The 14,146-nt window shown below is 45.9% G+C and overlaps 1 protein-coding gene across 1 annotated transcript in view; it reads left to right on the top strand.

The window, feature by feature from the left end:
* GLP1R (glucagon like peptide 1 receptor) overlaps positions 1-14,146 on the top strand; it is a 42,239-nt gene that overhangs the window by 15,926 nt on the left and 12,167 nt on the right. Inside the window, exons 6-7 of the mRNA XM_056137349.1 lie at positions 12,389-12,542; positions 13,183-13,342. Coding sequence (XP_055993324.1) covers positions 12,389-12,542; positions 13,183-13,342 — 314 coding nt within the window. The remainder of the gene's footprint in view (positions 1-12,388; positions 12,543-13,182; positions 13,343-14,146) is intronic.

The raw sequence follows: 14,146 nt of genomic DNA, 5'->3' as shown, positions 1-14,146 counted from the left end.
TCCCCAATATGGTCTCCGAGCGCCACCAGGAGTAATTCCTGAGTGCAAAGCCAAGATTAACCCCTGAGCATTACCTGGTGTGACCCAAAAAGCTAAAAATAATAATAAAAAAAACCAAACTCTTCCCACCCACTCTGCGCTTTTTAAGGAGGGCACGAGGGTGAGAGGGATTTGGATGGCACATGCCTCAGCTGGAGGGGTCTTCAGCGCCTTGTGCCTGTGCTGACCAGAGAGCCCCCACATGTGTCCACGGGCTGAGCTCATGCATTGCCTTTAGTACGCCTGTATTAAATTCATGGGACCACACGATCCCCTGAGCGCTTCTGGGAACAACCCCTCAAGCAGAGCCATGAGTAGCCCTTCAGGTATGGCCCCAAAACAAAAACAGAAAGAAAAAACAACCACAGACACATCTGACACTAGAAACTCGTCTCCCTTTCTTCATGGGTGTCTCAGCAATTATAAAGCATCTGGTACCGTGATCTGCCCTCCCACACACACACCATACATTACTCTGCACAAACCTTCCCTGAGCCCCCACGGAAAGCCCCCACTGAACCTCTGGTGAACTGTTTGTAATTCCCAGGATTTCTCTCTAATTGTAGCACCTTTGTAAGTATCTGTAAATAGGTAGTATGGATTTTTCAGTTTTTATTTTTTTTATTTTTTTAAATAATTTATTTCTTTATTGAATCACTGTGGGAAAAGTTACAGAGCTTTCGGGTTTAGGTCTCAGTCATGTAAGTATCAAACACATTTCCCTTTACCAATACTTATTTTTAACCGCAAACCCCAATAGAACCCCACCTCCCACCCCTCCCAATTCCTGTGAGGCAGATGAGTTCTAGTTAATACTCTATCTACTTTGACTAGATACATTGTTTCAATAGAAGATGCACAATTATTGTTTAGAGTTTACAACCCCCCCCATCAGATATGCTGAAACAGCGTTGTGAAATGATTTGCTTTCTGCAGCTGGGTTTAAGAATAAAATGATGTCGCGCGGCCGCGATAGCGGTTTTGGATTTCTGCTACTTTACTTATTAACCCTGGAAGAATTTCTATTAAAAGTCAGATAGTTAAGAGATTGGTTTCTGTGCTCTGGAGTCGTGGCCGTGCCGGAGAGCCGCTCGTGGGGGGCAGCTGACGACCTCGGTCGGGCGTGAAGGACGGCCCATTACGCCCCCCTTCCCATGAGGTCCCTGCCGCCCCCACCCCTGGCTCAAACCTGCTGTCCACAAGGCTCCCGTGCGGCCGCCATCTTTCTTTCCAGAGAGGAGCGGGCGAGAGGGTCAACACCCTTTCCCCTCCGGGCAGGCATGCTGGCGCGGTTTAACACATAGTCCATTTGCTTTTCTGCTCCAAGCGGGTGGCGTTCTGTGCTAAGTCCTTGTGCTTCCGGGGCCGTGGCCGTGCCAGAGAGCCGCTCGTGGGGGGCAGCTGGTGACCTCGGTCGGGCGTGAAGGACGGCCCAGAAAGCCCCCCTTCCCATGAGGCCCCTGCCACCCCCCACCCCCGGCTCAAACCTGCTGTCCATAAGGCTCCTGTGCGGCCGCCATCTTTTTTTGGATTTTGCAGTTTTTAATAGTATTCTCTAAGCATTCAGTGTTATTTTTGATCCGATATTGTAATTCTTGTGAGATTTATTCACATCGGTAAAGGTAATTCTACTTTATTTTAACTGTCATTCATTCCATCTTTATTGTATGATTATTGATGAACCTTTTCATGTATATCTGAGGTGCTTCTCGCCCTCCACCCCCAAATCATAAGTCTTGCTATAATGAGTACTCTGTGTGTGTGTGTGTGTGTGTGTGTCCTCAGGGGTACAAACCACCTGGAGGAACCATAAATAGCAACACACACTTTTGCAAATTGATTAGGTGAACTGAACTTGTTCTCAGCGTGGTCATAACCAGTTTGCCCTCTTACCCTCAGCAAATAAGTTCTCTGAGCCTGGAAGATGGTTCAAGAGCTAAAGGGCTTGCCTGGCAAACAAGTGGCCCAGGTTTGATCCCAGCATGGCACCACATGACCTCCCAAGATTCGCTGGAGCAGCCCAAGAAAAAAATAATAAGTTCCCTTTGCTAATCTCCTCACCAGTATTTAATATTCTCTATGCCTCTCAGAGAGCCCGGCAAGTTACTGAGAGTGTCCCGCCTACATGGGCAGAGCCTGGCAAGCTCCCCATGGCGTATTCGATATGCCAAATACGGTAAGGATAATAGGGCTCATTCCCCTGACCCTGAAAAGAGCCTCCAATCATGGGGGAAAGACGAGTAAGAAGAGACTGCTAAAATCTCAGGGCTGGGAGGAATAGAGATGTTACTGGTGCCTGCTCGAGTAATTCGGTGATCAACAGGATGACAGTGATTTAATATTCTCAGATTAAATTTTTAATCTGAAGTGTGTAAAATATCTCATTATTAATTTAATTTGCATATCCCTGATTCCTAGTAAAATCAGCCTTTAAAATATATATATTATCCTGTGAATTTTTTTAATTTTTATTTTTTAATGAATCGCCATGAGATACAGTTACAGACTTATAAATTTTCGTGATTGTGTTTCAGTCATGCAATGATTGAGTACCCATCCCTCCACCAATGCCCGTTCTCCACCAACAATGCCCATTCTCCACCAACAATGTTCCCAGTATCCCTCCCACTATCCCCCACCCCATCCCCCCACTTGCCTCTGTGGCAGGAACATTCCATTTTACTCTCTCTCTCCTTTTGGGTGTTATGGTTTGCAATACAGGTACTAAGAGGCCATCATGTTTGGTCCATAGTCTACTTTCAGCATTCATCTTCCATCCCAAGCAAGCCCTCCAAGCATCATTTACTTAATGGTGCCTTCTCTAGCCCAGCTTCCTATTCCCCCCAGCATGTGAGGCCAGCTTCCAAGCCATGGAACAATCCTCCTTGCCCTTATCTCTACTATCATGGGGTGTTAGTCTCCCATTATGTTATGCTATATTCCACAAATGAGTGTGGTCATTCTATGTCTCTCTCTCTCTCTCTCTCTCTCTCTCTCTCTCTCTCTGACTCATTTCACTTAGCATGATACTCTCCATGTTGATCCACTTATATGCAAATTTCATGATTTCATCTTTTCTAATAGCTGCATAGTATTCCACTTTGTAGATGTACCAACGTTTCTTTAACCAGCCGTCTGTTCTCAGGCACTCAGGTTTTTTTCAGATTCTGGCTATTGTAAATAGTGCTGCAATAAACATACAAGTGCAGATGTCATTTCTACTGTATTTTTGCATCTCTAGATATATTCCCAAATGGCAATTCAATTTCAAGATTTTTGAGAGACATCCATATTGTTTTACAAAAAGGTTGAACCAATCAGCATTCCCACCAGCAGTGCAAGAGAGTCCCCTTCTCCCCACATCCACGCCAACATCAGTTGCTTTTGTTCTTTTGGATGTGTGCCAGTCTCTGTGGTGTGAGTTGATATCTCATTGTAGTTTTGATATGAATCTCCCTGATTATTAGTGATGTAGAGCATTTTTTCATGTGCCCTTTGGCCATTTGGATTTCTTCTTTGAAAAAGTTTCTGTTCATTTCATCACCCATTTTCTGATGGAATTGGATGTTGTCTTCTTGCAGAGTTCAACCAGTGTCTTGTATATCCTTGATATTAAACTCTTGTCAGAAGATTATTGGGTGAATATCATTCCCCATTCTGCAGACTGTTTTTGTATTCTGGTCACTGTTTCTTTTGAGAGTCAGAAGCTTCTTAGTTTAATATAGTCACATTTGTTTATCTGTTTCCACTTGCTTGGTCAGTGGCATTTTGTCTTTGAAGATACTTTTAGCTTCCATGTTGTAGAGGGTTTTGCCAACCTTTACTTTTATGTACCTTATGGATTCTGGTCTGATATTGAGGTCTTTAATCCATTTTGATCTGACTTTTGTGTATAGTGTTAGGCAGAGGTCTGAACCCAATTTTTTTTGCATGTAGCTGTCCAGTTTTGCCAGCACCAATTGTTAAAGAGGATTTTCTTGCTCCACTTTATATTTATTGCTCCCTTACCAAGATTAGATGATCATATATTTGAGGGTGTGTGTAAGGATATTCAATCCGATTCCATTGGTCTGCAGATATGTCTTTATTCCAATACTGTGTAATCTCTGGGTGACTAGGGAGCCCCGCAGCTCTCTCTTGCCACCTGCCTTCGGTGGACTTGGGCTGCTCGCCCACCCGGGACAGCCATTGCAATGGGCAGACAAAGGAAGAAACGAGGGCCACCAGGCTGATTGATGATCAGTTGCCGTTTATTCCACTCTCCCCACATGCCTGTTCCAATCTCACTAAGCTCCCCATTCTAGCCTCACACTGTCCCTCATTCCCATCTCCTCCTGTCTCCCCACTCATCTCTCCGCACTCCCTCTCACAGCTGCATCTCTCGTCTCTCCACATGCCTGCTCCTGCATTCTTCCTCTACATTCTTCTCCCTCTGTCACCCTTGCTAGTCTCTCCGTGCTCCATCTTGCTGCCCTGGTCTCTCTCTGGTCTCCCTCCAACTCCCCTGCATTGGGGATAGAAGAAACAGCATATCAAAGCCCTTCCTGATCATCAATTAGGCTCAAGGGTGGAAATACTACCTAGGAGTGTTTCTCCTTCTCCTTAGTCCAATAACTTAACATCTTAATTCTACTTCTTAGTATTAGTTATTTTGTATGGACACAGTAAGAGATACATTGAGCTTGTAGGGTAGCTCTCCTGGGGACATCTCACTATAGATCTCAGACTACAGTGCTCGGGCCAGATTAATCTTTCCTAACCCTAACAGGGTCGTATCTAGTTGTTACTTTTTGGATCATGACAGAATTTGTCCATAACCATGCTCTTAACTTGTATTTAAGTATTATGGGACTTTGACCTGGCCCATTTCGATGCCAGGGTAGCTCACTGCTTGCCCTGGGTCCATCCAGTCCCTCTTAGGGACCCTGCTTTAAGGGTGCTAGGAAGTAAGGGCAACTGAGGTTTAAGTCGAGAGAACAGATGCCCAGGGGTGAATATCATTCAGAGTCAATTGACTCCCAAGTAATAAAAGCATAGCATTAACTGTCTTCCTGTGTCCATACAAAAAGGACATTGCTCTGAATTAACTATGAAAAGGACTTAAGGAGAAGTAAAGGTAAAGTAAAGGCCCTCCCATTGATCATCGATTTGCTCGAGCGGGCCCAGTAATGTCTCCATTGGAAACTTTGTTGTTACTGTGTCTGACATATCAAATACGTCACAGGGAGCTTGCCAGGCTCTGCCGTGCGGGCGAGATACTCTTGGTAGCTTGCCGGGCTCTCCGAGAGGGGCGGAGGAATCGAACTCGGGTCGGCCATGTTGGCTGCGTGCAAGGCAAACGCCCTACCACTGTGCTATCGCTCAAGGAGAAGAGAAAAGCAACATTTACAAGTTAACAGATCACAAAGAAAGAGGTTACAAATAAACACAGGGGAATGGGAACACTGTGATGGGAGTAACCCAATAAACCTAACCTCCCTGTGGCAAGGCAGAAAGGACAAACCAATGTTATACTACATCTCCGCCTTTTCTTTTTACCAAAACACAATATTTGAAATAGAAAGAGGAACAATTCCAATCACAAACAGTCTCATTAGTTGTACTAAGATTTCAGTCTGACCAGGACCCAGAGCAGTGCTTGTAGTAAAGTGTCTAAATTGTCCTGCTCTGTCCAGGGGTGATGAGACCGAGAGTATCTCGCCCACACGGCAGAGCCTGGCAAGCTCCCTGTGACGTATTCGATATGCCAGACACAGTAACAACAAAGTCTCCAATGGAGACATTACTGGGCCCGCTCGAGCAAATCGACGATCAACGGGAGGGCCTTTATCTTTATCTTTATCCTTGAAGAAATGAAGTGTCCAGATCAAAATTTGAAGACTTGTTCCTGCAACAGCAGTAGTATTGGTCCTAGCAATGAGTCCCAGAGGAGCAGCTGTTAAGAGTCCAATAAACTTCAGATCACTGGATCAGACAGGGAGAACTGTAGCAGGAGCATCACAACTTCTGTCAGGAGTTCTTCAGTAGGAAAATGTCGCCATTCTCTGGTCAGGTTCAACAGCAGTCATAGATGTGCAACCTAGCTTATGTTAAAAAAAAAAAAAACACTTTTAAAATGTTATCCGAGGTTTTGACCATCGGGGTTTGGTCTCCATGCCTGGGGGGTAGAGAAAGAGACAGCGGGGAATCTCCAATACAAACAGATATCCTAGGGAGAAATGAAAAGGTGTTCATGTTAAAAGTCATCCCTTCATCCTTCAGGAACTGAGGCACCTGTGAATTCCAAGGAGAGGGTAAAAGTAAGGAATTGTTAATCCAAAATACAGGGTCCTGGCATTGTCCAATCCAGAACCTGTAAAAGAGGGGCATAAGGAAAGCTCTTAATGTGACCTCATGATATGTTAAAGGAGCTAGAGGCCTTTGCTGCAGGTCCTCTGATGCTGGTTCCTCTTCTTTCCTTGTGACTTCCAGCTGAAATCAGTTTGGCGATGGCTTGGGGCTGGAATTTGGAGGGCTGTGAGTCTCCAATGGTCTGAGAGCCAAATCCGGTAGATGAATTTGACTCCTGACAAGACATAACAGGACCCAAAGTTTCTCAGTAGGGTTATCATCTGTTTAAACAGAAGAATAGCCTTTTCCTCAAATGAGGAGTTTCCCTGCTACATTCAAGTGGGAAAATAACCTGCTTTTTTGTTTTTGATTTAACATTCCATATGTCCGCCGAATATGGAGAGGTGATAGGCTTAAAGCCACAGTGTTCCCTTGATAGTCAAACTACTTCTCCCTAAAAGTTGGCCTACAGAGCCTTCTGGAATTGGTCCCTTTACACCGGAATTTAATTTGTAGGGACACTGGGCAAGAGTTTTATAGTAACCGTTTCAGGGCAGGAAAAATCCAAGGCTGCGCTTCCTGGCATCACTGGCTGGAGTGGTTCTACTGATTGGGTTCTGAAACTCTACACTGGGGAGAAGGGTTGCGGCTGGGAACATCCCCTGATTTTCCTTGATTTTTCAAAATGTTTTTTGGGTTTCTATGTCATTAATTCCTGCTCTAAGTTTTGTTATTTCTTTCCTCCTGCCTGGTTTGGGCTCCTTTTGTTGGTCAGTCCTTTTCTAAGATCTTGAGCTGTGAAGTCAGGTTATTTATGTGGGCCCTTTCTTCCTGAGAAATGTTTGCAGAGCTATAAATTTTCCCCTTAGCACTACTTTAGCTGTTTCCAACAAGTTCTGGTAACTCGTGTTTTCATTCTCATTTGTTTCCAGGTATCTTTTTATTTCTTCCTTGATTTCCTCCCTGGCCCACTCATTGTTCAACATTGAATCGTTTAATTTCCAGGTGTTTGATTTGATTCTCCACATCTGTGCGTGATTAACTTCTATCTTCACTGCATTGTGGTCTGAAAAGATAGTTGATACAATTTCTATCTTCCTGATTCTATTGAGGTATGTTTTGTGGCCCAGCACGTGGTCTGTCTTGAAAAATGTTCCATGTGCACTGGAAAAGAATGTGTATTTAGTTTTTAGGGGATGGACAGTCCTGTATACATCTGTTAGCTCTCTCTCTTCCATTTCTTCCTTCAAAGCCAGTACTTCTGGCTGAGTTTTAATCTTGCTGGTCTATCCAGTGGTGAGAAGGCAGTATTGAAGTCTCCAACTACTATTGTGTTGCTGCCAATGTCCTCCTTGAAGTCTGCTACCAGTTGTTTTCAGTATTTTGCTGGTCCCTCATTGGGTTCATACGCATTTAGGAGTGTGATTTCTTCCTGCTGTACATATGCCTTGATTATTAAAAAAATGGCCTTTGCTGGCCCTTCTACTCTTTTTCAGTCTGAAATCTATGTTGTTGGATACTAGTATGGCCACCCTGGCTTTTTTGAGGGAGTTGTTTGCTTGAAGGATAGTTTTCCATCCTTTGACTTTGAGTCTGTGTTTGCTCTGACTATGCAGATGTGTTTCTTGTAGGCAGCAGAAGTTGGGTTCAATTTTTTAATCCATTTTCCTACTCTGTGTCTTTTGATTGGTGCTTTGAGACCTTTGACATTGAGAGAGATTATTGTCATGGAATTTTGTGCCATCTTTCTCTAGAGGTGTGTTGTGCTGCTAGAGGTTTGTCTTGTCATACAGTAGCCCTTGTAGCCCTTTTGGTCCTTCTTTTAAAGTTGGTTTTGAGTCTGTGAAGTTCCTGAGCTGTTGTTTGTCCATGAAATACCGTATGGTTCCTTTGTGTTTGAGTTTAGCCAGATAAAGTATTCTTGGTAAGGCGTTCATTTCATTGTGTTTTTTCACTTTATTCCACCTTTGTCTTCAGACTGATGGTTTCCTTTGATAAGTCTGCTGTAAATGTAAGGGGCGCTCCTTTGTATGTGATTTCCTTCTTTGACCTTGCTGCTTGCAGTATTGTGTCTCTATCTGTGGTATTCATCATTCTGATTATGATATGTCTTGGAGTCTTTTTATTAGGTACCCTTTGGGTTCCTTGGATCTGGACGCCTACATTCTCCAGCTCTGAGACCTACCGAATCCTTTATTAGTGACACTTCTATTTGTAGCTTTCTTATTTCTGCTCTCATTTCTTCCTGTGTTTTATAGGCTGTCCATTCCACTGTTTCTTTCATGTCCTCCTTTAATTTACTGGATGCCTGTTCCACTGTTCCTTTGAGTTCATTAAACATCCTCAACATTTCACTTCTCAATTCTTTATCAGAGAGATTGTTATTTGTGGATTTTCCCTGTTGAGGCTTATGGGCTCTTTTCTTCATACACTCCTCGTGGTGGGGATTTGTGCTGTTTCTTCATGTTGCTGTGGTATTATGTAGGTAGGACCCTCCAGTTCACTATCAGTGTCCCCCTCTCGCTGAGAGAAAGGACTCTGGATGAGCTCAGCCAATGGTGGTCTCCTTTTTTCCCCTTCTAGAATGCTAATTTCCTCTTTGGTGCTCTTCTGGGACTTATGTGGGGCCTCTAGTGCAGCTTCAGAGGGTGTTTTCTTTTATATTAGGCTTTTTCAGATTCTTGTGTTCATCAGAATTCTGGTGAGATTGGAATAGGCTAGTGAACTATTGGCCTAATGTGTTTGGGATAGCCAGGCTATTCTCCTCAGAATTAGGTAATGGCGATTGAGATGTGAGTCCAAAGGCTGGGAAAGGGGAAAATAACTGTGGCCCCTGAGTGGCTGCTGCCCCAGAGACCATGCCCCCGCAGGCCACGCCCCCTGCGTCCCCTGTACCTTTGGGGGAATTGCAGTGTTGGTGCCTGAGTAGGATTCAACTCCCGCTTCTGGTGCAGTCCTAAAACTTGCCAGGGATCCCCTCTGCCCTGGGTGCTCAGGGGTCACCTTGGCGGAGAGTGGGGGAGAGCTCCTGTGAATTTCTTGTTCATGCTCTTTTCTTCTAGGAGCTTTTTTGACCTCTTCTTATTGGAGGCATTTACTATATATTCTGGGTTCTAATCAGGAAATATCTCCTTTTAGTCTATGGAGTTTCTTCCCTCACTTTTTGGTGCTTTGTACAAAGATCTTTTCACTTTTTTTCTATCTTTCTGTTATTATTTTTAGCTTTTTTGTTGATTGAGGTCATGTGAATTACAATACTACGGATGATGATTTTCCATTCACCTGAGTCCAACACCTTACCCATCACCACCAATGTTCCCACCTTCCTCCTCCAGGGACCCCATGCTCCTCCCTTTGAAGCCCCTTCCCAACTCAGTTGTCTAGATCAGTTCTCCCATTGCAAAGGCATTTTTTAGTTTTAATGAGATGAAATATATCAATGTGTGCATTTTCGTTAAGTTTATTAAGTTTTCAGTTGACAAAGGTTAAGTTTTTTTAATTTTTCATTTTTCACAAAGAGCAAATTTCTTCATGGTCTTATTTAAGAAATATTTCCTTGGAAGTACCAGGAGGATTACTTCATGGCTTTGAGGCCAGCTGCACATGCAAGGGGAAAAGGCAGCTTAGATAGAGAAGGGAGCACCAAATAAAGGGTGTTGGGAGGTTCCTCTCAGTATGGGAGATGCGTGATGAGAGTAAACTATAGACTGAACATGATTGCTACTCAATGTCTCTTTTGAAAACCACAGCACTCAAAAGGAAAGAGATAACAAAAGGGAATGCCCTGCCACAGAGGTAGGGTGGAATGGGGGGATGGGGGATGGGAGGGATACTGGGATCAGTGGTGGTGGAGAATGGGCACTAGTGGAGGAATGGGTATTCAATCATTGTATAACTGAAACCCAAGCATAAAAATTTGTAAGTCTATAACTGTACCTCATGGTGTTTCACTAATAAAGATTTAAGGAAAAGAAAGAAATATTTCCTTGGGCAGGAGACATAGTTCAGGCCTTAAGGCACTTGCCTTATACATTGTCAACCTGTTTGAATCCCCAGCTCCACATATGATTTGGGCACTACAAGGTGTCTCCTGGACAGAGCCAGGAGAAAGCCCTGAGCAGCCTGGGTATAGCCCAACCACAAAACAAAACAAAAAAATGAAATCAGTTCTTATCTCAGGGCTTTAAGTTTTACTCACGCCTTATGGTTCTTTGATCCACATGGAATTTGTTTTTGTCTATGATGAAAATAAAACATGTAAATGTATTTTTTCTCTCTATGCCCAGAATCCATCCTACCATTTGCTGCTCAGCAGGCTTCTCCTGGCAGGCGATGCCTGCTCTGCCGTGCAGCTCCATGCCTGTTGGCATTGCGGTCTGGGCTCCTTCCCGTCAGTCTTTTACCTACCCCCTTACCAGTGCACAGTTCCTGGGCTGCTGATAAATGTATCAGCTGCTACTTATCCCCATGGTTCTTGGGTGTTAAAGGTAAAGGTAAAGGCCCTCCCGTTGATCGTCGATTTGCTCGAGCGGGCCCAGTAACGTCTCCATTGGAGACTTTGTGTTTACTGTGTTTGGCATATCGAATACTCTCAGCAGCTTGCCGGGCTCTCCGAGAGGGGCAGAGGAATCGAACTCGGGTCGGCCATGTTGGCCGCTTGTAAGGCGAATGCCCTACCCACTGTGCTATCGCTCCAGCCCTCAATGGGTGTTAGTCACCCATTCTGTTACTTTATATTCCACAGATGAATATGTGGAATATTCTATGTCTGTTCCTCTCTTTCTGACTCATTTCACTTAGCATGATACTTTCCATGTTGATCCACCTATATGCAGATTTCATGAATTCATCTTTTCTAACAGCTGCATAGTATTCCATTGTGTAGATGTACAGTTTGCAAATTGGCCTCATATGCTGGGGGAGAGGACAGCTTAGTTAGAGAAGGGAACACCAGCTAAAGGGTGTTCTGAGGACCCTCTCGGGATAGGAGATATGTGCTAAAAGTAGACTACAGACCAAACATGATGGACACTCAATACCTCTATTGCAAACCACAACACCCAAAAGGAGAAAGAACAAAAGGGAATGCCCTGCCACCGGGGCGGTGTGGGGCGGGGGTGAATAGAGTGAGATGGTGGGAGGGATACTGGGATTATTGGTGGTGGAGAATGGGCACCGATGGAGGGATGGGCACTCGATCATTGTGTGAATGGAGCGCAAGCACAAAAGTTCATAACTCTGTAATTGTGTATCACGGTGATTCACTGATTAAAAAAGTAAAAAGAAAAAATGCACCAAAAAATGTATCAGCTGCTTATAGCAAGGACCTTTACTAGTTTGTACCTCTATAGGAGTAGCACTGTCATCCCATTGTTCATCCATTTTACTTGAGCGGGCCCAGTAACGTCTCCATTGTGAGACTTGTTGTTAATGTGTTTGGCATATCAAATATGTCATGGGGAGCTTGCCAGGCTTTGCTGTGGGGGCGAGATACTCTTGGCAGCTTGTCAGGCTCTTCGAGAGGGGCAGAGGAATCAAACTCGGGTCAGCAGCGTGCAAGGCAAACACCCTACCTGCTCTATAGAATTATCCAGACTATTTCGACCCTTGATCCTCAGCAATTCTTTCTAAGTTTTAAATGTATCATTTGAAGTTTGGAGTCCTTTTTATGAGATTGTTTCTGGTCTCTTCACCACCCCAGCATTGTTGGGTATGGCTCCCCACAAGAGAGACAAAAAAAATTCAAACCTCATTGGGATAAGTGACTCTCATGCTTGAATCTACTCGGGTTGCACATAAATTTCTATAGAGGGAAGGATACAGAATTGAGGAGGATGGGATGAAGGACTGTGTACCCGCAATCTTCCTGGCAAAGCAGGGCACACCTCCCTGCTTTTATGACGATGAAACATGTTCTCAGAGGAAGGAAGACATGGATTCAGTTCCAGAGCTGGAGACAGGGCTTGTGGCACAGAACTGCGACCCGTCTTGCACAGCAGGACCCTGCTTTCTTCCCTAGACACCTGCGCTGCACCCGGAACTACATCCACCTGAACCTGTTTGCATCCTTCATCCTCCGTGCGCTGTCAGTCTTCATTAAGGATGCGGCCCTCAAATGGATGTACAGCACCGCCCCCCAGAAGCACCAGTGGGACGGGCTCCTCAACTACCAGGTGTGTATGGGGGGTCGGGGGCGGGGCTGAAGGGCCTGAGGAGCCATGGATGGGCCAAGAGTGGCCTCTCTGCCCCATCCACCCTGACACAGAGAGACCACACCCAACCCTTGGGAGTACCCCACTCAGATAGAAGAGACTTCCCCAGGGGCCCCAGTCTGAGAAGACTGTCAGTGCCCCGAGAAGCCCAGTCTGATGAAAGAGGGAGCCCACCCTGGACTTTCCAATCTGATAGGAGAGTCAGTCAATTCTAGGGATGCCTGTCCAATGGAAGAGGCCCCGACCTAAGGCGAGAAACACTGCCCCATCCCCTTCAGGAGTTCCCGGTCTGGCACAGGGACTGTGTCTGCCAAGTGATCTTTGGAGCACTTGGTCTGAATCCCAGCTCGGCCACCCACTAGCTGTAAGGTCTGTGCAGGTCATTTAGTTTTGTCTTGGCTCTGCTTTCTGTGGGGATTCTATTGGCTACTGGCCCTGAAGGCAGGGCCAGTAACAGTCCAGTGAGCAGGTCACTTTCTTAGCATTAACCCAGGTCTAGTTCACTCTATGCTCTGGTCCTCCCTGTGCAGGTCAGTAAGAACATAATGGCGTGTAGGCTGGGGAGGGGCTCGGAGACTCAAGCAGCCTCCCTCACCCGCAGGAGTCCCTCGGCTGCCGCCTGGTGTTCCTGCTCATGCAGTACTGCGTGGCGGCCAATTACTACTGGCTCCTGGTGGAGGGCGTGTACCTGTACACACTGCTGACCTTCTCCGTCTTCTCTGAGCATCGTGTCTTCAAGCTCTACGTGGGCATAGGCTGGGGTAAGGCTCCCCCAGCTCTCCCACTCCTGTTGTCCCCTTCATTCCCTTTCTGCACCCAGACCTGATTCAGATTTCCACACCCAACTCAGCGCTCAGAACCCATTGCTGACCCTGGGTGGACCACCCCATTGTGGCCACAAGACTCACAGCAGATGGGGATTATGGTTTCCCCCACTCCCTGGCAGAGTCCTCCTCCCCTAATACATTGAAGACGAGGCCTCCAGCCCGACACTATTGCCCATCACGGTCTCACCCCCAAGTGCCCTGCTCCTGAGTATGGCTCTGTGCTACTTTGGGGGTGGAGTCCTACCCAGCTCTAAAGGAAGAGAGGGGCATCCTGGCCTTAGGGCAGTTGGGGTGGGTTGGGGCAGTTGGGGTGGGTGAGTAGCCAGGTGAGAAAAGGGTGAACTCAGATGTGCCTGGGGTCCAGCCGGAAATGCTCTAACCAAAAAAGTTTGCTAAGAACCATTTTGTCTTCCTTTTTTTGCGGGAACATTTCTGATTGTGCTTCTAGCCTCTCACCACATGGAATGTGGATCAGAACAAGAACAGATGGGAGGGAGCAGAGACAGGGAACCCCACCCCCATCCCACCTTCACCCAGTGGAGGGTCCCACTGAAGCCCTCGGCCCTCCCTAGTCGACACTGAGGGAGTCCCCATGCACACGACAGAGCCAACCTCCACCTCGAACTGCTCCCATCCTTCCCTCCTTCGCTGCCCCCTGACTTTGGGGATGTTCTCCTCCTCCCAGGCTGGCTCTCGAGCCCCCCACCGAGCCCCCACTTTGTAAGGCACTTTTTTTAA

Source organism: Sorex fumeus, unplaced genomic scaffold (genome assembly GCF_029834395.1).
Source record: "Sorex fumeus unplaced genomic scaffold, SorFum_2.1 ptg000123l, whole genome shotgun sequence".
NCBI lineage: Eukaryota > Metazoa > Chordata > Mammalia > Eulipotyphla > Soricidae > Sorex > Sorex fumeus.
The sequence above is the reverse complement of the archived record's forward strand: the minus strand, read 5'-3'. Positions and strand labels throughout refer to the sequence as shown.